Source organism: Chelonoidis abingdonii, chromosome 10 (genome assembly GCF_003597395.2).
Source record: "Chelonoidis abingdonii isolate Lonesome George chromosome 10, CheloAbing_2.0, whole genome shotgun sequence".
NCBI classification, from domain to species: domain Eukaryota; kingdom Metazoa; phylum Chordata; order Testudines; family Testudinidae; genus Chelonoidis; species Chelonoidis abingdonii.
Window position 1 is genome coordinate 2,358,833 of NC_133778.1, and position 22,945 is coordinate 2,381,777.

Genomic DNA, 22,945 nt, shown 5'->3' on the forward strand with positions numbered 1-22,945 from the left:
CACCCAAAATGGAACAAGTGAGGAGCCAGAGGCAATCATTTTATTTCTTCTGTGACTTCATAGACTGGAATTCCTTCCACATCGACCCAAGAAATGCCCACAAATAGACAAATCCTTACTCTGTTGGATTGCTGTTAGAACCAAAGAGCCTTTCAGCACAGCAGCAACTCATTCCTGATAGCAGGACACTGAAAGAACATCTGATATAGACAACTTTACCACGGTTAGGGAGCAGGTGGTCCTGTGGATGGGACAACATGGTTCAGTCACTCTCAGATAATGGAATAGTTGGCATGCTCAGAAGATCACATTGTAAACCTGAACAGCTGGGGATCTCCTGGCATCTCTGTCCAAATGGGCCACAGTCAATTAGGATATCACGTCTTCAAATGTAACTCATTGGCAGGTGAAGCAGAAAAAACTGAGCATGTCAGGAGGAACTCTTCTTAAAACCTAACTTGAGAAAAAAAGTATATGGAAATATTGGCCACATCCATGTTTCCTTCTAGATAAATGTTCCTTTTCAGAATGTTTCAGTGTGAAGATCTGCTAACTCCTCAAGATCCTTCGACAAGAACAAGTAGTTCACCTGCCCTCAGAGGATCGAAGATTTTGTCCTCTAGTCACGTATCTTGCCTCTAGCAGAGACCAATAGCTGAGGTTTCAGAGGAAGCAAGAGCTTCTAACCCACAGAGTAATGTTGTACGTACAAAGTGAGAGAGGAGAAGGGAAATGCCTTTCTGCCCTGGAAGCAATCCGCTTTACTCTGAAGTCCTGAGTTCTGAGTAAGAGTAGTATCTCAGCTGGCTTAAAATGAGAGAGAAACGTTGGCAAAGAGTGAGTTGATGCTAGTCTCTGAAAGCACAGACTAGTTTAGACTTGAAATTAGACAAAGGTTTCTAACCATTAAGAGGAGTGAAGTTCTGGAACAGCCTTCCAAGGGGAGTAGTGGGAGCAAAAGACATATCTGGCTTTAAGACTAAGCTTGATAAGTTTATGGAAGGGAGGTATGATAGGATAGTTTAATTTTGGGCAATAGATCTTGGATTATCAGCAGATAAGTCTGCTCAATGGTCCTGTGAATGGGATGTTGGAATGGGATGGGATCTGAGTTAACTGCAGAGAATTCTTTCCTGAGTGCTGGCTGGTGAGTCGTTGCCCACATGCTCAGGGTTTAGCTGATCGCCATATTTGGGTTGGGAAGGAATTTTCCTCCAGGGCAGATTGGAGAGGCCCTAGGAGGTATTTTCGCCCTTTCCTCTGCAGATGGGGCATGGGTCGCTTGCTGGTGGATTCTCTGCAGCTTGAGCTCTTCAAACCACAATTTGAAGACTTCAATAACTCGGACATAGGTTAGGGGTTGTTACAGAAGTAGATGGGTAGGGTTGTGTGGCCTGCTTTGTGCAGGAGGTCAGACTAGATGATCATATTGGTCCCTTCTGACCTATGAGTCTGTGAGTCTATGAGTCTAGTCCCCTAGTCACTGAGCCATCCTTCTTCTCTAGCTCATTTTTTCCAATGTGGTTTCTATAAAGGTTATTCGGTAAGCAAGGGGAAGCCCCTCTCCAACAGCGTGGGTGCATCATTTCAGGTACCTGGAGCAGTTGGCAGAGAGGTAAAAACCATCTGGGGGGTGAGAGGGTGCAAGGCTGAGGACACCCTGGCCAGTGGGTCCTACCCTGTGCCGGGGCCCCGCTGCTAGTCCTGTCTGGGCTGGGGAGGATGGGACTTCCTCTTCCCGTACAAGGAAGAGCCGGGGCTGGGGCAGACCTGTGATGAAGTGGGGGGTTTTCTTGGGGTTTTCTGTGTTTTCCAATGAGTTGCATGCACAGAGGGTGGAACTTAATGTCCCCGGGTGTTATTGGTTTAACGAGGTGAGGGGAGATGGAGTTTGTTGTTACAGAGGACTGGAGAGGGAACTCGGGACCCCGGCCAATGGCCTGGAGGATGGAGACCCCAGTGACTGGTGACCTGGTGACCCAGAGACCTGGCTCAAGAGACACAGCTGGTTCTGGCCAGTGGAAGGACAATGGGCTGTGAAGAGAGGACCCCGGTGACCTGACCAGCCAGTTCCAGCCAGAGGAGGGCTGAGAGGAGAGGAGGCCCAGGCCTTCCTGTTTATGACCCTGTTTACCTGGAGAGAAGACAATGGACAGAGGCGAGGCTTGGGGCCAGGGATATTGGAGGCCCAGCTGGGAAGCAGGGGGGCTCGGGGCTGGAGAGGGGAAGCAGGCAGAGCCCACCTGGCTGCAGGGGGACTGGGATATGCTGTGCTGAGGGACGCCAGGCTTGAGGCCCTGAGAGTTTCCTGTGCTGTGTTCAACCCTCAATAAACCCTCCTGTTTTATGCTGGCTGAGAGTCACTCTGGTCTAGAGAACAGGGTTGCATCAACCCCTTCGGGGGGTGAGGAGGCCCCGGGGGTCCAGAGTGCATGGACTCTCTGAGGGGGCCCACAGTGAGAAACAGGTGTGCTAAGGCTCAGAGAGGTGCGGCTCCAGGAGATGGAGGGGCCTGACCACGAGAGAGAGTGGACCCCCAAGAAGGGCTGTCGCACTGAAAGGGGCACCCCCCACGATCCGTATGGGGCCAAGAGTGGGCACGATCTGTGAGTCCGTGACAAGACTCATCCCCAGAAACCTCACTCAGCTTCAGGAAGCTCTGCACCACACCTCCCCACTTCCTGCCCTCATCACTCCTCGGCCACACGCCCAGACTCCCACATCCCGATAGCTCCATACAGAAACCTCTTACCCCACACCTGCATCCCCCCACACTGAACCCCTCCACACTCGGATCCTGCCAGGGTGAGCCTGCTTGCCCCACACCCCGATTGGGGGCCAGGGCTGGGGATGTGTCTGAGATTCTGTCCCTCTTGCTTGCTATCTTGGTGTGCCTGGTGTGGAGGGGCATGGCCCTGGGGTGTTTCTGGGGCAGGTCCGGCCTTTGCACTGTGTAGCCTCACCACAAAGTCTGTGTCCTGGGGGGCATTGCAGAGTGATCTCCCATCTCCGGGCAGCCAGTAGTCTGTGCTCCCCACTGCCATGGAGCCTCCATATTTATTTATTAACAAATAAAATATGCTGAATTTTAAAGTAGTATGTGAGTCATTTTTATTTTTTGGTGGTGAATTTTAATTTTTTGGCTCAGAAGTAAGCCTTAAAATCTATTAATCTATTAGTTCAAAGGCAATGGCTTGACTAGGGAAAGCAGTCATGGTTGACATCATGTTGGCTAATACAACACCAGCCATGGCTTTGTTCCTGGTGTAGAAAGCTTTTAACAGGTGTTAGCTTTTAACACTGTTAACGGTCAACCCTACACTCCTTCACAAGGTTGACCACAACTAGCTAATGTGCTGAAAAGTGTCTGCACAAAGGACAAAGCCATAACATGTTGTCAGTCACGACCTCTTCCTAGTTGTGATAGAGTGCTGAGGTCTAAAAGATGGGTTAGCCCTCTGATCATTGGAGCATCAATTACTTTCCCTAGTGACAGCTGACTGAGCAAATAGGGATGAAATAGCTAATCAGATGGGGAGGCTGGATAAATTAAGGAACTAACTGGCCCCTCAGATGACTATCTTGATAAAAAGCAGAAAGGAAATATTATTGGGGTAGGGCAGGTCTGGGTTTGACCCCGCCCTAATCTGATCCATGTAAGGGAGACCTCTTTTCCTCCCAGGGCTTTCATGAACAGGGGCTGACGGTAATAGGCATTGCACTCTATAGGAGCTGGTGGAGACGACTTGAATAAATTATACGGCGTGTACCCTAAAAGAAGAGGGGCTGGAGAATGATGCCCTATTACACTAGTCAAGACTAGGCCAATTGAACTATTCACACACATAAGTGATTCCACGAGAAAGGCCTGATTTAAGACAAGACACAACACGGGAGTATGATAAACACTAGCTGGGGAAAAAAGAGGAGGGTAGAGATAATAGTCATAATGTTACATGGTTAGATATGTTAAGTATCAGTATCTGTTTTAGTACTTCTTCCTAACACTCTCCTTTGCTTGCTTGGTGTCTTTATCTGAATAGCAGTTTCTACTAAATGATGTCTTACTCTCTGCCTGTTCCTACAATGAATGAAGTCAAGTCTGGGGAGGGAGCACAGACAGGTGTAAACTTTGGGTAATGTTCACCAACAGAAGTAAATACAAAACAAGAGGCAATGGGTTAGCGGAGCTGCACCAGGAGGTAGTCTGGGCTCAGGTATCAAGAGCCACATAGCTCCTTACAACACACCACACTCCCAGCAATCAGAGACAGGAGCAGAGCTAGCTGAACAATGTTGAGAAAAACAAATAATTTTGTGTCTACATTTTCCACTGAAAATTTCTATTTTTCAGCAAAAAATTGAATATCAGAGTGTTTGGGCCAACAAAATGAAATATTTTTAATTTGGAAATACTGTGCTGCCTCATGGGAGTTGTAGTTCAGGTTGTTACTCCTGCTGCTCCCATTCTTATCTAGGGACAGGGCTCTTTAGTTGGACTACATCTCTCATGATGCACTACACTCTTCCTTTTGGGGAAGTGGGGCATCATGGGAGTCCCAGGCTGTGGTGCAGCATGAGAGATGTGGTCTGACCAATAGACTAATTGAAGAGACTATGGATTTAAGGTAACCAAACTACATCTTTCATAGGCACTGCAGCAGCATGTCTTAATCAAATTAGTTTTTGTGTGTTCTTTAATGAAAAATCTAAATTTCCCATGGAAAGCAGACACTTTTTATGAAAAAATGTAGTTACATTTTCTATGGAAAAACAGTTTTGATGGAAAATTTCCTACTAGTCATATCTAGTATGTTACTCACATAATGATAGTACTAATGGAGAGCGATCTGCACATTCATCCCAATAGAAGAGCTCCCACTACTGGCCTTGGAAAGGAATCGATCTGGTCTCACCATAATCTCCATTAGGAATTTTCTGATATTTAGCCCTTATGACAACAGCTAGGCCTGACATCTCTTGCATCTCAGAAATGGTCATCGGTGTCTTGGGTTTGTAGGAAGACCACTGAGTTTGGAGAAGGGCTGTGATTGAGAGAGAAGATAAAGGGCATGGGGCCAGTCCCACACTCTCCATTCAACCTCCTGGGAGGCTCCCTCTGTCTTTTGCTGCTCCCTGGTCCCACTCTCCTGCCTCTGACCCAGCAGCAGGGCAGGTGGCATTGGTAGCTTGTGGCAGTGCAGCCCAGAGCAGCTCTGTGTTGAAGAGGCAGAAAGGGAGTGTTCTTTGGGCAGTTCTGGAGGACTGGGGCAACCTAGGGTGGTGGGACAGTATCACAGAAAACAGACACAAAGATAGAGTTAAGCATGAATCCTTTTACATACTGAAGAAAATACACAGAAGGGAAAAGAACATAGTGATTGCCAGACTGGATCAGATCTGAGGCCCATCTAGCCCATGATCCTATCTCTGACAGTGGCCAGTGCCAGATGCTTCAGATGAAGGTCAAGAACCAGGTGTGGGATAACCCACACCCATACTGGATCTGATCCTGGTCTCTGATAGTTAGAGATTGACTTAAGCCACGTAACATGATGTTTAATGTCTCTCCCAAAATGTTCTGGAACCAGGGCCAGCGCTTCCATTTAGGCAACCTAGGCGGTCACCTAGGGCACCAGGATTTGCAGGGGCGGCATTTTGCCATCCTCGATGGCAATTCTGCGGCGGGGGGTCCTTCCGCGCTCCGGGTCTTCAGCGGCAATTCTGCGGCAGGTTCTTCACTTGCTCCAGGACCCGCTGCTGAAGTGCCCCGAAGACCGGGAGTGCGGAAAGACCCCCCTGCCACGGAATTGCCGCCAACGACCGGGGGTGCGGAAGGACCCCCACCTAGGGCGCCAAAAGCCCTGGCGCCGCTCCTGTTTGGAACCATTAATTGTGATCATTCTGGATATCCATATAAATGTCCAATCTCTTTTTTGACCCTTGCTAAATTCTTGACCTTAAAGATTTCATGTGGCAATGAGTTCCACACTTCCACTTCATGTGGCAATGAGTTCTAATGACACTTTTTGTACAAAACAGTATTTCATTTGATCGGTTTTCAGTTTGCTACTTTTCAATTTCATCCAACATCCTCTTATTCTGAGGGAAAAAAGGGAGAAAAGAACAGAAAACAGAATCATTTGTAAATTCTTCTTACTTAGTTGAAGGTTGATAACTAGGTAAATATATCGCAGGAACAGAGATGTTATGCATCAAAATAGTGGTGTTACACCTTCTCGGCACTCTTCCCAGGCTACCTCGTGAGAGATCTGTTTCCCCTTCCACCCAATGGTTAAGAGATAGAACACATCTGTTAGGCTATAAGGTGCCACAGGATTCTTTGCTGCTTTTGCGAGATAGAACACGGTGTTCACTATTCCCCTTTCCAACAGTTCTCTTTGAGGGCAGGAGAGGCTTAAAAAAAATCCTCTCATGAGTCTTAGATGCAGGATTTTAGAAAGTTGCCATCTGCGGGTGCTGGGGTGTGGGTTGTTCTCTGAAATGTGCACTCCTTAGCTGTGTTCACCAGGGTGGGGTCTGTTCCTGCTTCCTCCACCCAAAAATGCCATTGACTGCAGTGGGAGCATGGTTGGGTCTCATATGCTGCAGAAACACACTGGATTTAGATGTTACAAAGTCAAATCACTCATCAGAAATGTACTGTACGGGAAGTCTCCAAAGAAAAACAGAGCCATTTCAGCACCCATCTAGCTCCCAAATGACCCATTGTCATACTGGCTCTTCTTGTATAGAGGAGCAGCAGAGGAGCAGGGCAAATGAAGGAGTCCATGGTAGGGCAGGAGTGAGCTGTGCATAACAGCTCTGCTGAGCACCTGGGGATAATGCATCTTCTTCCTTCTTTGCAGTTTGGTCCCTTTATGTTTATCTTAAATGAGCTCTCTGTTGCAGGGCATGGATCAGTGGTCATGTAGCATTCCCTATCAATGTGCAGTCAAAAAGGTGAACAGACTGAAGGGAGGGATAGCTCAGTGGTTTGAGCACTAGCCTGCTAAACCTAGGGTTATGAGTTCAATCCTTGAGGGGGCCACTTAGGGATCAGGGCAAAAAATTGGCTATGCTAGTGAAGGCAGGGGACTGGACTCAATGACCTTTCAAGGTCCCTTCCAGTTCCAGGAGATTGGTATATCTCCAATTATTATCTTTAATGTTGGGAATCATTAAGACAGGGATAGATAATAAGACAAAAAATATCATATTGCCTCTGTGTAAATCCCTGGTACACCCACATCTTGAATTGAGTGACCACATCTGCACACAGTATCTCAAAAAAGATATATTGGAATTGGAAAAAGTTCAGAAAAGGGCAACAAAAATGATTAGGGGCCTGGAACAGCTTCTGTATGAGGAGAGATTAATAAGACTGGGACTTTTCAGCTTGGAAAAGAGACAACTGGGGAGGATATGTTTGAGGTCTATAAAATCATGACTGGTGTGGAGCAAGTAGATCAGGAAGTGTTAATTTCATTTGGTGACCCCTAGTCCTTCTCATAACACAAGAACTAGGGGTCACCAAATGAAATTAATAGGAAGCAGGTTTAAAACAAATAAAAGGAAGTATTTCTTCACACAATGCACAGTCAGTCTGTGGAACTCTGCCAGAGACTGTTGTGAAGGCCAAGACTATAACAGGATTCAAAAAAGAACTAGATAAGTTCATGGAGGATAGGTCCATCAACAGCTATTAGCCAGGATGGGCAGGGATGGTGTCTCTAGCCTCTGTTTGCCAGAAACTGGGAAGGGGGCGACAGGGGATGGATCACTTGATGATTACCTGTTTTGTTCACTCCCTCTGGGGCATCTGCATTGGCCACTATCGGAAGACAGGTTGATGGGCTAGCTAGACCTTTAGTCTGACCCAGTATGGCCATTTGGATGTCAGTGCCTGACCTGGGCCAGGGAAGCTACTGATCCAACCAGGACCAAATTCGGGGATGAATCCTGGTCAGGTGCCACCTGGGGCCCTCTGCACATATGCTAAGAAGCAGCTCTCCGCTCAGGAAGATGATCTTAGAACAGTGTTTTTCAAACAGGGAATTGTAACCCAGTTCTGGCCAGGTTGCGGCACTGGGTTGCTTTGCTCTGGTCAGCACCCAAGTGGGACGTTAAACCCGTCGGCGGTGCTGCCCAGCTAAGGCAGGCTAGTGCCTACCTGTTCCGGCACCGCGCTGCGTCCTGGCAGCGGCCAGCAGTGGCTCCAGCGTCTGGGCAGGGGGGCCATGGGGCTCTGTGCGCTTTCTCCACCCCGAGCACCGGCTCCGCACTCCTGTTGAGCCCCCCCCCCCCAAACCCAGAACCCCCTCCTGGCAGCAGGGGGGCGAGGGCCATGCCGGCCCCAAGACGGCAGCAGGAAAGGGGGGCAGTGGGAGGCAACGCCCCACCCCACCGCCACCGCCAGGGACTCGGTGCCAATCTTCTGATCCACCTTAACGCACCTCCCCGCGTGGCCGCGATTCCTGCGTGGGGTGTTGCCCGAGGAGCGGAGGGGGCTGGCGCGCGGCCCCGCCCTGAAGTCTTGTATCTGCCCAGCAGCGTCAACTTAGTCCCAGTCCCAGCTCGGTGGGGACGGGGCGCGTGGCGTGGGGCTGCCGGGACCGGCTGTCGGACGGGGCAGGCTCGCAGCAGCGTCGGGACTTTTAGTCGCGGGGCAGACCGGGCTCCGTGGGTTCCTCCCCGCAGCCCCATTGCGTGCCAGGAAGAACAGAGGGAACTTTCCCCGGCGGTGGCTTGTGTCCCAGGCTCGCCATGCTGCACACGGGAGGCGTTTATGCCGTGAGAAGGAGGAAGAAGCCGGTGCAGAAAAGGTAGGTGTGAGAGAGAGGAGCTGCCTTCCCGGAGCCTGTGTAAATCAGGGCTTTGCGGGGCTGGCTGGGCTCGGCTGGGTAGGGGCTGCCGCTGCCTCTGTTTGCTTCAATCAAAGGGCAGGTGTTTCCTCTGCCCCTGGCTCCTGCTGGCCCCACTGTTCAGGCAGGTTGCCCCTGGCTCCAGTCCTTCTCATTGGTGCTATTCAGCGTCCTGAGGTTCCTTTCCCTCCTGCCCCGTGGACAGACCTCACAAGGCTTGGTTCTCTGCTCTCCCTTTCCTCCTCCTTTGGCTCACCTATGTCTAAAGTATTTGCTCCAGAACTGGTTGTAAAATACACTCAGAGAGAGGCCTGGGTCTGTGGGAGGGGCTGCTGAAACAGCTGGCGGATTCTCTGATGCCACTTACATCCCATCTGGACTGCGCTGTTTGACTCTGAAATCCAAAATTCTCCAAAGACTCCCATACAAGTTAATGCTGAAGATATGTATTTCCCCAGGCTCACTTAGCAGCTCTGCTCCAAAGACAAGCTGACTCTTAAAAAAAACCATTCCCAGGGAGCACAAGGGTGTTGTTTCCTGATTTGGGAGTTCTAGTCAAAATCCTTCCCAGGTCTTTTAAAGTTATAAATTCCCTTGCGGCTGTGAGAACTTGAGGGAAATCTCCAGGAAATGAAAAGGACAGTGGTTTGTGGAATTTGGGACATTTGCGCTAAGTAATCTAAGGATGACAATCCAGGCTCTGGGCCGGGTTCTTAGGATGTCCTACAAGTAGATCGGCATGGTGGAGACACTGGGCTATACTTGTACTAATTAAAGGAATCAGGTTTTTCTTCCCGGTTCCCTAAAGGAAAGAAGATTCCTTCCTCTGGAGCTGCAGTGAGAGAGGGAGAAACCTTTGCCTTTGCTGGAGTGCCAAGTCAGGGCAAAAGATGACGACTGATTCGCCACGACTTTGCGCCTGTGCAGTTGCTAAAGCTTTCAGATCAGAAAGATGAGTGCTTCACACTCACTTTGCATGGGTGTAAATGATTGCACAAGTTTTGGGGAAATGGGGAATCAGGCATCCCCTGCTGTCTCCTTGAGATTTCCAAAGCACTTACCACTTCAACATGTCTACTGGGTTAGTGTTGAAACATTATCATATAAATGTTTTATATACATATCAGATTAAAAATAAGTTTAATATAATATAAAAGGAGTAATGAAATGCCTTGAAACAATAAAGTTGAAATGAAACAATTTGACATCAGAATGATTCATTTTGACTTTTTCCCATCAAAAAATTCATTGAAATTGACACATTTTCTGATGGAAAACCGTTCGGTCAAAAGTTTTGCAACTAACTCTACATGTGACCATATCCCAGACCCAGAGCATTCAGGGTACTTGGCAGTCCCTCCTCAGAATGTGCCAGGACTGGAAGACAGATAGGGCAAAGTGCAGTAGGAAGGGAAATTATGTCTGTTAAAGCAGGGCTGTTTGGTCCAATATCAATTCATTCAAATTGTTGAGGAGTGGAGAATAGGTTAAATATCATTTTTAAATATAATTAGTATATGAAATGCTATTAATAGGCATCCCATATGTGCAAGACAAAGCCACAAGTATGTATCTACTTACGGTACCTCTCACTTCTTTGTTTAACTATGCAATATACATTGCTGCCCCAAACAGAAATCCCTAACTGATGTTATTAATTTACAGCACAGGCACTTTTGCAGTTGCAGGTTCACCAGCTTGCAATGGTTAAGCTTCCTGCAGTGTTTCCCATGCTAAGTGTAGAGCAGTGGTTCTCAAACATTTCTTTTGGTGACCTCTTTTGCACAATGAGTGCGACCCCCCCCCTTATAAATTAAAAACACTTTAAAAATATTTAACACTATCATAAATGCTGGAGGTAAAGCAGGATTTGGGGTGGACGCTGGCAGCTCGTGACCCCCCATGCAATAACCTTGCAACCCCCTGAGGGTGACAACCCCCAGTTTGAGAAGCACAAGTGTAGAGGAATACTGTAGCAAATGTAAGTAGAATGGTGCAGTGTGATAGTGTATAACAAATCCAGTTGTCTTTGCCCTGTTAGAGAACAGTTTTATTTCCAGCAACACCCCTGCTGTTTATGTTGGTGGTGCTAAGTTTGTTGACAGTTCCATCATCAATTCCCGTGGGAGAAACTTGCTTTGGGCTGCAGCCCAGCGTTTGTTTGCTAAGTTTCGCACTGTAAAACATACACATATGATATAGCTGTGTCTTGTCATGGCTCCAACAAGTAAACGAATTTACAGAGCTGACCCATTTCGTTGCTATGCTCTGCCTCCGATGCATGTGGTTCAGTTTATGATGCTAGTTGATAATTGCCCGATAGCACCCCCTATTGGGGAAAATATTTGTTGTAGCAACAAGTGGGGAGCCTCCTATTACTCAACAGTAACTCCTTTGGCCAATGAAGGAGCAGTGTTGCTGGGTACTCCGGTGCAGTTGTTGGCAGGAAGGACTGCAGTTTGTGTGTGTTTGGGTCCTATGAATGGAGAATTAAAGAGAGTGAAATGGGATAGTAGGGGGTCTCATGGGCTAGACTGGGACACAGGACCTAGACAGACCAATTTTTAATGTATTATCCCTGCAGAAGAAAAATCTCAAGTTCTAGTATAGAAGAACTTGCTTTAGGAACTCCGCTGAACCACCTTAAAATGGGAGAAGTAGGTTGTCTAGTTTGGATGTGAAGGGACTTCTTCATTTCTCATGCTGGGAGCTGGAAGTGCTTATGAGCATAATTGTACTGTTCTCTTTAAATCTGGAGTAAAAAGGCAGGCTGGCAGGGCGAGGGAAGGTTCTAAGAGAAGTGCTACAGTAAAGCAGGGGCAGAGTAGCTTTAAGGATGATACTGACTTCCTGATTTTAACACAGACCCTTGTTCAATGTGTGAAGAAAGTGACTTTCAGTGGTTTTTAATAGTGTCACATGGCAGTGCTTTTATGCAGTGTTAAGGCCAGCATGCGTGGGGAGAGGCAGGAGTGGATTGCGGAGCATGTTGGCGTAACTTGATACTGTGAACTGTCTATATGGTCAGCATTTTCTGCTAGGAATTAGGATTTCATTTCTTCCAGAAAGAAGTTACGTTACACAACTTTGAGTTAAACGAGGCAATTTGAAATAATACCCGGGCCTTATAAAGTGCTTTTCATCTGTAGATCTCAAAGCACTTTACAAAGGAGGTCAGTATCATTATTTTGCGTCTGGAAAACTGAGGCACAGAGAGTTGGGCCAAGCAACTAGCCTAAGGTCACCCAGCGGGCCAGGAGCAGAGCTGGGACACCTGAATTCCAGGCCAGCGCTTTATCCACTAGGCCAAGTTTTTAGAACATAGGGCACCACGAGGGCTTGAATCTCTGTTCGCCAGCACTTTGCCGTCGTTTGCACTAGTGCTAAGCAGGTGGCAAACATTGTCAGATCACAGTGGTTGCATATTATGCCTACTTAGCCCTGATGAAAAGCACTGCTTATGGAGCTGGGCACTGGCAAACCAGATTGGTTTTAGACACAAGTTGTTGTTGATTTGAAAGAAATAGCAGTTGACAAGAATGTCAGCTGTATGATGTGTGAGTGTGGTGAACATCTGGAGGAGGCTCCCTTGAGGAGAAATAGTTATCCTTTGCATTACAGCTGGATTAAATACCACTTTGAATCTGTGTTACTGTGTGTGAGCTTGCTGGAGGAACTAGATCCAAGAGGACCGATTGGGTGATAGGATGGGTAATGAGCTAGGATATCGTCCCCTAGGTTGCTGTGTGAAACCAACACAGGCTGGCAGTAACTGACAGTCACTAGGTGACAGCTGCCTTTCGGACAGGAGCTGGTCTTGCTCCAGCTCCACAGTGGATGTGTGTGCGCTTCACAGATGCCACTGCCATGGCAGCCTCAGCAAAGAGGAAAAGCAGGGAAGTGATGTAAGACTGAACTCTCCTTCCACCACCAGGAGTGGACGGGTGGTCTGGTCAGGTCAAGGTGAGACATAAGGGCAAGATTGTAAAGCTTCAGATCTGAGCAGCTGGGAATTTCCCTGGTACACATTATTTACCTTATGGGTAAGTATTCTGGTTAAGGTGGAACCCCAGCTATTCTGTACAGACTATCCCTTTCCCTAGGATTTCCCCAGTGTCTAATGAACAACCGGTGCCTCTTTACAACATCTTCTCATCCATGGAGACCTTGCGTATTGGGCCAGGAGCATTTAATAGGAAGCTATTATAGAGGCTGTTTAATTTAAGCCTTCTTCCTAGTAACCTAAATTTAACTTCCTCTTTCTGACACTTCCCTGCCTCGTTGGTGAGTAGGTACCACAGATTCCTCCACAGAGCACTCTCAATGTTCATCTAGATGCTACAAGAGATCCTCCACCCTTGCATCTGACTGGCAACTCACCAAAAGCCTCAGCAAACTCAGTTATCATTATTTCTGAGGAGAGCCTCTTGTATCATTGCTATCTGGCTTAAAAATCACACTGTGTGAGCTGAAAACACTGGGCAGTACTTTAATCATAATACTTCTACTCATACTGAGTAGCACCTTGCTGCACAAGTGCTGCTTCAGCGTGGATGTCTTGGGGAGAGAGCTGCTATTGAGCATGGATAGCTGGATCACATAATGCAGTATCAAGTGCTGAGTAGCCTTGTATGTGTCTCTATGGATCTGTCCCATCACATCCTGGGAAAGAAGTGAAAGAGTATTAAGGGAAGGGTGTTAATTTTCTAAGTGCAGCTCTCCAGCTCCAGAGTACAGGATTTCCTTCTAGTGCTACTAACAATCGCTGAGTGAGCTTTGATATGAACAGAGCTCAAGTGGAGTTCAAATGCAAGTGCCTCTGGTCATTCTGCTTGCTCTTAGTGACTGTAGTGAGCAGGTGATGACCATGTAATCTTGAATGGGGAGTCTTCCTGAAGCCTGTCTTTGGGAGAGTGGTCCCTTCACCACCCATGCTGGTGCCCACCTAGACCTTTCTAATGACATGTGGCTGCATGCCTGTAACCCACCATTGAAAACAACTTGCCAGTTTTCTTGTTTTTTTAAGTGACTTACCCAAGGTCTCAGAACAGCTCAGTGGCAGAGCCAGGAATAGAACTCAGGTAGGGCTCTTGGGTCAAGCCACTGGCTAATGTTATAGCCACTGGCTAATGCTGCCTTTGTCTTACTAGATGCAGTTTTCTTGGGATTCTCTTAAACAAGTGGACGAAGAACATGCAAGTGACTATTTGATGATTAAGATTACGGTGGTGCACAGACAGAGTTTGGGAAGGGCCTAGCAGAGGGGGATGTGACTTTTGCCAGGTTTATGCTGATAGTTCCTTCTTATTTGCATTTTTCTTTCCCTCTGTTAGCCCGAAGCCACCACCTCCTGAGGGCGTACTGTCAAACCCCTCCAAGCGGCACCGGGACCGCCTCAATCAGGAACTGAACAAACTGACAAGCTTGCTGCCCTTCCCTGAGGATGTTCAGGCCAGGCTTGATAAGCTTTCTGTCCTTCGGCTGATCGTAGGATACCTGAAAGTGAAGAGCTACCTCATGGGTAAGTGTCAGCAACTCAACGAGACTCCTGTGCTGGGACTGGGAGGGCTTCCTGGCTTGACGGTGTTCAGGGATGTTCAGAGATCTGCTAGGCAGCATTTTATCTTCTTCTGACCCAGACGGCCTCATAGTCCTGAATGCAATTTGTGCCAGAATGAGCTGCCACTGGGGAGGCAGGAACAGTCTTAGGGCAGGACAGACCATGCTTCCTAGGAAGCTGGACTGATGCTCCCTGTTTATTCGTTAAGGCCAGGAGAGCAGAATAGCTCAGGCTGTGCTTTTAACTCATTACTATTAAGCTTTAGTGGTCGGAGGAAATGGACCATGGGAGATTTGTCCTTGTCTAGAGGATGGACTTGGAAGGTTGAGGCAGAGCAGGCAAGCGTCCCCACCCTGAGTGGGGGAAGGCAGGCTTACTTGTCAAACTCTGAGCAAAGACTTCTGGGAAGAGGAGGAGTCAGAGGCCCTTTATAATGGACGCTGTTCTGTGACTTAGTCAGTGCTTGTGAGAATAGCTTGTGGGAGGAGGTGCTGCCCAGGTAGGAACATTCCTTCTTGATGAAGCCTGTTGGCTCTGTGTTGGAGAAGACCTTGCGAATCAATATTACTAAGCACTTTGGGGAACGTGAGACTGTCTGGTTTTGAGAATCTGCTCCATCTAGATATTCATCATAGGGTTGGCTCCAGAAATCTCACTTTCCAGGTGCAGTGCTTCTAGGAATGAGGATAGAAATCTCACCCCTTCCTGCCCTGTCTGTTTGCTTCTGCTCCTCAGAAATACAGAGGATGCAATGGGGAAAAAGGAGATGCTTGTAGGTGGCCAAGTGCTTAGAAACATAAAATGGAAAGCACCCAGACTCACCATTGCCTGATGCCTGGAGTTGCAGGGAAGGTATCATGGAGAACGCTAGTGGAGGATCCCTGTGCTTTTGAGAAGGATGAGAATCTCAGCCAGGCAGTCCTAGACCAACATTCTGTTCTTGCTATTTGCTTGACTAATAGCGCAAGAATGCATGTGGTATAGCATCTAATCCTATGTAGGCTCCTCATGTAATCCTGATGTCTCAGTTGTGGTCTCAGTTTTAGGAGAGCAAGAAGCAAAACTTTCAGCCATAACCTTCCTCTGTCTTGAAATCTTTAACATGCTAAATATTAAAGGGGGGGTTTCAAAAATGCACAGCATTGGCCTATCTCTGCTCCCCACTGAGGTCAAAGGTAAAACTCCTACTGCTGTCAAGGGGAGCAGTTAGACCAATGCTGAATGATTCGGAAAATCCCTATTGTGATAAGTTTTATCCTAATTTTAGTTGAATGATACTTATCTCCATGTGTTCTACCCAGCGGACAGAGGGATTGAGACAGGGGAGTATTTAGCGAATGTAGGACACTCTAAAAAACAAGTTACTTTTTCTGCCTGGGAATTTGAGAGAGTTGTTCTGGTGTCCATTTTCAATGTAGAATCTGCAAGGTGGTTTGTGATCCCACTGAGCACATCCTAGGTCAAGCTGGTCAAAATTTTCTCATAAAAATATATAATATTTATAGGTGGAAAATTGTGTTTCTAACTAACTGAAAATTTTCACAGAAAATGGCTGCTATCCTCAATTTTCTGGTTTTTAATTGGAAAATTCTCTCCCCTTCCCCCACCCCCAAAAATAAATATTCAGCTACAAGCCAAACAATGTTTCAGTTTTGGGTTTTCAATGAAGAGTCAAAATTTCCTGTAAGGGGGAAAATAAAAGATTTTTTTCCATCTAGCTCTGGTCCTGGGATTCGTCTCGGTTGGCCTGGGCTTGGCTGAAATACCATGGTATTGTAAAGGGTCTGGTTCAAGACAAACTACATCCTGTTTCCGCATCACAGAAACGTGCAGACTTACACAAGGAGAACTGAAAGAAAGATGTAGGTCATGGGTGGGTGTATTCTGTATCTTTGGAACTGTTACGACAGTGTGGAAGCTCTAGTGCTTTTCACTGGGCACAAAATGAAATGTGAATCTTGATGCTTCTGCTTAGTTTTCCAAACTCCTGGAGCGGGGTATGGGAGAAAAGTACAGTTGTGTGCGTGTCTGTGTTTGATAGACAGCTCTGGACAGCACTCACATATGGTGAGGGGCGCACTGTAGGTACATCGCTATAACAAGAAGATACTGTCAATTGGAATATTTTATTCAGTACAATCATGTAAGTTTTAAATATTTCTGTTGCATCAGGCCGCAGAAAATCTCTGCATTTGAGCTCTGTAAGGGTGGGACATGTTCTGTGCTCCCTTCCTCAACACGATTTATCTCATAGCGAAGAGATAATTGATCTGGGCTGCTGTACAGTCAGATCAGCCTTTGATGTGGCATCCTGGGAAGTGTTTTGCTTTGAAGAGAGGCTGAGAGGGGAGAACGGAGTCACTGACTATTTTTGGTCTTCCTTTGGGTGGAGAGACCGTGTTGTCGCAGAGAGACGCTGTATCTGTGGCCCCACTGCATTGGGGCACTGTGGGGTGCATCCCGGTGTGTTCTGCCATAACATTGCATTAGCAGGATTTTTGAACTGGCTGTGGCTCAGACCTGAGAACAGCAGGGCCAGTTTGTGGGTTCGGGGAGGTGCTCAGGACATGCCAGGGATGGTCATGCTTGCAGGGAGGGGTCATGGACTTGAAGTTGGGAGAGAGCTGAGCTCTAGTCCTGCTTCTGCTGCCACTGACCCACTTGTGCCCAGGATGCACTAATTTGGGGGGCCTCCATGTTTGGCGGCTGTGCACCCAAGGTTTCGTCACCGCTTATTGGAGTTGCGGATTCTCAATCCCTCCGAAAACCTTAGGTGTCTCAAGACAGAGACTTTTATGAAGACTTTGGCCTTGAGGTCTCTGCCTTTATTTTTCCTGTATAATGTGGCTTACAGCTTCTGAAGAGCTCACAGGGCCATTGTGCCTTAATGGTTTTGTGCTGAGAAAGCACTTTGGGATCCTCCAATGGGAGCTGGAAGAGCGAGGGCAGAGGATTAGAAGTGCTTTGTGTCTGGCTGACTATGGAACAGCACCCATGGTTCCATTCAGCCCGCCGCTGTTAGAAGAATGGTAGCTCTGGCAAGCCTTACCCAGGGGCTCCCATCGGAAATGCAGCATCTTCCTGGCTCTCTCATGGATGTGCCGGTCTCGTGGGAGTTCCCATCTAACTACAGGGTCTGAGGAGTTCATAGCCTGCTGCAGTTAATTTTAATAGTTTAATTTTCTGCTCAGGTTGTAGTTGGAACAAGCCCCACTCTGACCCTTTGCCACCAACTATACAACCATCACCTCTGTTGGCATTGGCTCAGGCATCTCCTTTTGCTCTTCTCCACATGACAGGTTACTGTCTTCTGTAAGCTTGTCCTACTTGTCTTAAAAATAGGGTTGCCAACTTTCTATTTGCCGAAAACCAAATACCCATGCCCTACCTCTGCCCTGAGGCCCCACCCCTTCTACGAGACACCACCCCATGCTCCCAACATCCTCCCTCCCTCTGTCGCTTGCTCTCCCCCACCCTCACTCAGTCACTCATTTTCATGGGGCTGGGGCAGAGGATTGGGGTACTGTGGAGGGAGGGAGAGGCCTCTGGCTGGGGGTGCAGGCTCTGGAGTGAGGCCAGGGATGAGGGGTTTGGGATACAGGAAGGGGCTCAGGGCTGGGGCAGGGAGTTAGGGTGTGGGAAGGGGTGTGGGGTGTGGGTTCTGGGGGGGAGTTTGGGTGCGGGAGGGGGCTCAGTGCTGGGACAATAGGTTGAGGTGCGGGAGGAGATTTGGGGTATGGGCTCCAGGCTGTGCTTACTTCAGGTGGCTCCCGGAAGCGGTGAAATGTCCTCTGGGTCCTAGGTGCAGGGGCGGCCATGTAGTTCCATGCCCTGCCCCTGCTTCTAGGCACTGTCCCCACAGCTCCCATTGGCCGCAGCTCCCGGCCAATGGGAGCTGTGGAGCCGGAGCTTGGCGTGGGGGCAGTACGCAGAGCTCCCGTGGCTGCCCCTGTGCCTAGGAGCCAGAGGGACATGCTGGCAGCTTCCCGGGGGTGCCTGCCCTGCTGCGCCACTGTCCAGACTTTTAACAGCCCGGTTAGTAGCTGCCTGGGTCCCTTTTCAACCGGGCATTCAGTCAAAAACCGGATGCCTGGCAACCCTACTTAGAGATGAAGGCCACCTTGTCTCAGGAGTGGCAAAGAATGTGGTGGTGTCTGGAGACATTTATCATTCCCCACCCCCTAAAAAGAAAACTGTAACAATTTTAGCAAGCTGCTTGCTGTACCAGAGTCTTTGCAGGTGTCTGATTCAAGATGGACATACTCTTAGCCCTTTTCTGGTATGTACAAGGTGAAAACTCAACTATGGCAGAAAAGTGACACTGAAAGATCTGGGAGGGGAAAAAATCTCATTTTGGAAAAATTTCTCCAACAATTGTGTCACAGCAAAGGCTTTAAGTAAGATTTGAGGCCTAATAAATTTATTTTCGAACTGTAAACAACCCGATTGTGGAAAATTGTGCAGATTCTGAAGAATTTGTTTTTATTGTAATCCACCACTCTTCAAAATGTTTTATTAAAGAATAGACACTATCTATACCGGGGACTCTGGAGCCACACTAATCTCTTCTGCTCCCTCTGTGGCTTCTTCAGCAGCACAACTATTGCACTGATGTTTTTAGAGTTTTTCTGATGTTCGTGATTTATGCTGGAGGTCCAAAATATGAGAGATCAATAGGACAAAGTGTTATGTAAATAAAAGTTAAACTAACAAAAAGAAGACCATTGCACTAGGTGTAATTTGACTTCTATATTTGGGGGGAGGAGGGCAGCTCCAGTCAGGTCAATGGGGCTGCATGTGGGGGGAGGGGCAAATTCTACGCCTGCCTGAGGCTTGCAGTTTCAGGGGGCAATGCCTCCTACCCCCAAACTATGCCCTTGCGGTTCAGTTAATTTCTAACGTGTTTGGTATGGGAGTGGTTAGAATAAGTCAGACCTTGCCAAATGGAAAATGACATGATTGATAAGCAAAGAAACATAACTGTAGAAAGGGAATTGTGAATAATAGAGTTGAAGGCAAAATTTAATTAGTATTTTTAAAGTTGCGCTTAAATGTAAAAACAGGACAGTTTCTGTTGAATGGATGCCTCTTAAGCTCTCATTCTCAAGTATGCAAGTTATTCACTTTATACAAGCAAAATAAAGGCTGCTAAGACTTTCCCTTTATTTTTCTGGAGTGGTAGAGAGAAACACAAAGCTGTGGTATGAAAAATCTGATCCTCCTCATTCCTTGTTGTTACCATGCCTCAGTGGGTCACAACTGAGAATACCAAATTCAGGACAAGCTGCTGACCAGCTCAGAACTGGTGGTTATTCTTCCCTAAGATGGACCAAACCAGCAACAAAAGTAAACTTCTGTCTCACCACACTGGCTAACAAGAAGACAGAAATGCAGCCTCCTTAGGGATCCCAGTCCTGGATTCAACACCCAGACACTAGACTTGAAAATGTGTGGTTATTTAAAGCCAATTTCATCAAAACAAAGGGTTCTTCTGATCCCAAAGGACCAGCCACACACCCAGGTCAATACATAACTCAGATCTTACCCAGAAATCACACTGTTGCCAATCCCTTAGTATCTAAAATCTAAAGGTGTATTTATAAAAAGAAACAAGGAAAGGTGACAGTTAAAATTGGTTAAAGGAATCAAATACATACAGTTCTTGGATCAGCTTTGGAACAGTGATGGAATAAACTGCTGGCTTGTTAAATGTCTAGTTGCTTCCAAATCATTGGAAGGACCTCCATCCCTTGGTTAGAATGCTTCCATTAGTAAGAACCCATAATCCAGAGGTTTGAGCAGGAAAGAGGCAAAATGGAGATGTTTCCAGGACCTTTTACAGCTTCTGCCATGTGGAGGGAAACGTCATTGTCCCCAGAAAGCCCTCAATGTAGTTTGTGGAAAAGTAGAGGCACAAGGTGGAGTTTAGTACCACATGATCTAGTCACATGCCCTTGCATGCTTCCATGTGTCATAGCAGGGGCTATTACCCAAATTCTAGCTAGAACATCCATCCGGAAAGTTCATTAGCTGGGGATAGGCTTCTTCCATCGCCTATTGTGTTTGTTGATAGGCCATCAGCTTAAACATTCCCAACATAGTGTGCTGGCTAGACTGGATGTAAATATCTTGTGGGTGTTACCCAGGAGCAAACACATTTGAAATGCAGAGACATAGTCAATATTCATAACTCCAGATACAGAAATGTGATTATCTTATTTGTATTCAGTAAACCCCAACTTTTCCATTCATGCCCTACATGACATAGTTTGTACAAGTTTTGTAGCAGTTGCCTAACAGTGGTAGCAACAATGATCTACATGGCCATATTTTAATCATATAACATCTCACTGGTTTAAAATGTGCCACTGATAAGTTTTGGATTCCGTCTCAGCCTTGACGTCAGTGATAGCTCTGTCCATCTTGAAATCCCAGGGCCTGGGCTAAGTGACTCACTGACAAGCAGCCCTGAATCTGTTGTGGGTGCTGATTTGATACAGTTGCATATGCTCACAAGTCCATCTAGCTTGCACGCTGCTGATCTTTCCTTAGGCATCTGGGAAGAGAGGAGTAAAATGACATGTGTCTCTTTCTCTGAAGTGCCCGTCTGGGAGAATCAAATTCTCCTCAATTGCAGCGTTCAGCCAGTTAAAGGGAATAAGCTGATGTAGTATGTGTGAGTGCACTTGCCATGTACAGCGAGGTTTCACCCAGCCTAGAAGTGGAGGGTTTAGTGCTGTTGCAGCTCTTGCTTTGGACAGTAGATCATCTGGATCTCTTACTTGTAAATTGACGTCCCGTTCTGACTTTACGACACTCCATCCCATAGTCTTCCTATGGGATTCAAGTTACAATGACGCGGTTCTCAGGAACCAATTGTGTCATAAGTCCAAGGACAGCCTGTATTAGTATGACTGCAGTAGCTGCTAGAGGTCCCTATCCAGATCAGGGCCTGATGGTGAAGAGTGCTGTCTAAACACATGATAAAGGAGAGTTTACAGTCTAATAGACAAGGCAGGTAAAGGGTAGGGGGAAAAAGGAGCTTCATTATCCTCATTTTACATATGGGGTACTGAAGCACAGAGAGAGTAAGTGGCCAAAGTCACACCAGGTGTCTGTGACAGAGTTGGGATCGGACCACGGAATTTGTGCCTCAGTCCAGTGTATTCCCCACCAATCGTCCTTTCCCTCAACAGGAAGGAGGTTGCAAAATAGGAAAGGCCATTGAGACTGGGTGAGTTGGGTGCGGATGCCGATCTGCTGATACAAGCTTCCTCTAAAACGCTTGTTCAATTCAGTATCTTCTTCACTCCACTTTCTTCCCCCATCCCTTTGTGGTCTCTGAAGCTGTGTGTTGCTACAGCCTTAGAAAACCCGTGCCAGGATCAGCTGTGATAGATGGATTCAAGAAAACCAAAGGATTTGTTTTTCCAATAAGCATGTTTTATGATATTTAATATGACACATGATATCCAGCGAGCCCAATTCATTTGTGCAGGAAAAGACTTTAAACTGATTTATTTGGCAAACCAATCTACTTGTGTTTGCCTCTCCAGCTGTCCTCCATAATGCCATTCAAGCGGCAGACTTCCTGTGCTGGCAAATTAGTCCTCTCCTCGATGGCACAGAAAAGAAGGAACAAAACATGTCATAAATTAATGGATTCTCTGCTCAGTGGGCTTTTCAGTATTTTATCCCATGGGTGGCATTGCTGATGATTTACACACTTCTAATACTACTGTTCTTCCTCTAGCATGCCTGCCGTCCAAGGGTATGTCTACGCTACCCGCCGGACTGGCGGGTAGTGATTGATCTATTGGGGATCGATGTATTGCGTCTTGTCTAGACACGATACATCGATCCCCGAACGTGCTCCCTGTTGACTCTGGAAGTCCACCAGGGCGAGAGGCAGAAGCAGAGTTGACGGGGGAGCGGCGACTATCGATCCCGCACTGCAAGGACATGAAGTAAGTCAATCTAAGTCGATCTAAGATACGTCGACTTCAGCTACGCTATTCTCGTAGCTCAAGTTTCGTATCTTGGATCGATTCCTCCCTCCTCTCCCCCCGCCCAAAGGGTCTCCAGTATAGAACATAGTTCAGTTGACGGAATTCTCTGGTGCTTCACAAGCTGATACATAACCCACACTGTGGGTGTGTATAGGTGGGATTGCTTCCTCTGCTGCTGAAATGCAGCCACCTTTGGGGTGAGACATGCCATCTGTTTAAAAGCATAAAGCAACAATGTTGATGAAGTTCAGGTTATTTTTGACATGAGCATTTGCACGGAAGGCTTATATTCCTCCTCAGTGTACACGTGTTAGTCTAAATTAAATCCACATTGTCCCCACATGCCATAGTGGGGAAACTGCAACTCGCTGAGTATAGCTCTAATTCATTCGTTTAGTCCTCCATCTTATTAGCGAGGAAGGTGCCACCAGTCTTCAGTATGGATTTTGCATCTCATTGCAAAGTTTTTGCAGGACTATGGCCTAGCTTTTGGTATGTGCCATGCAGTCTTG

At 47.2% G+C, this 22,945-nt stretch overlaps 1 protein-coding gene across 2 annotated transcripts in view; it reads left to right on the plus strand.

Annotated features, from left to right (window-relative positions):
• The first annotated feature begins 8,733 nt into the window (after positions 1 to 8,733).
• The window catches only part of LOC116819477 (uncharacterized), a 123,617-nt gene continuing 109,405 nt past the window's right edge, over positions 8,734 to 22,945 (plus strand). Inside the window, exons 1-2 of one of the 2 annotated variants that reach the window (XM_032771235.2) lie at positions 8,734 to 8,825; positions 14,198 to 14,385. In XM_032771235.2, the coding sequence (XP_032627126.1) occupies positions 8,767 to 8,825; positions 14,198 to 14,385 (247 nt within the window). In that variant the 5' untranslated portion in view covers positions 8,734 to 8,766. Of the gene's footprint in view, positions 8,826 to 14,197; positions 14,386 to 22,945 lie in introns of those variants that run through there. The other variant, XM_032771234.2, reaches the window with a different exon arrangement.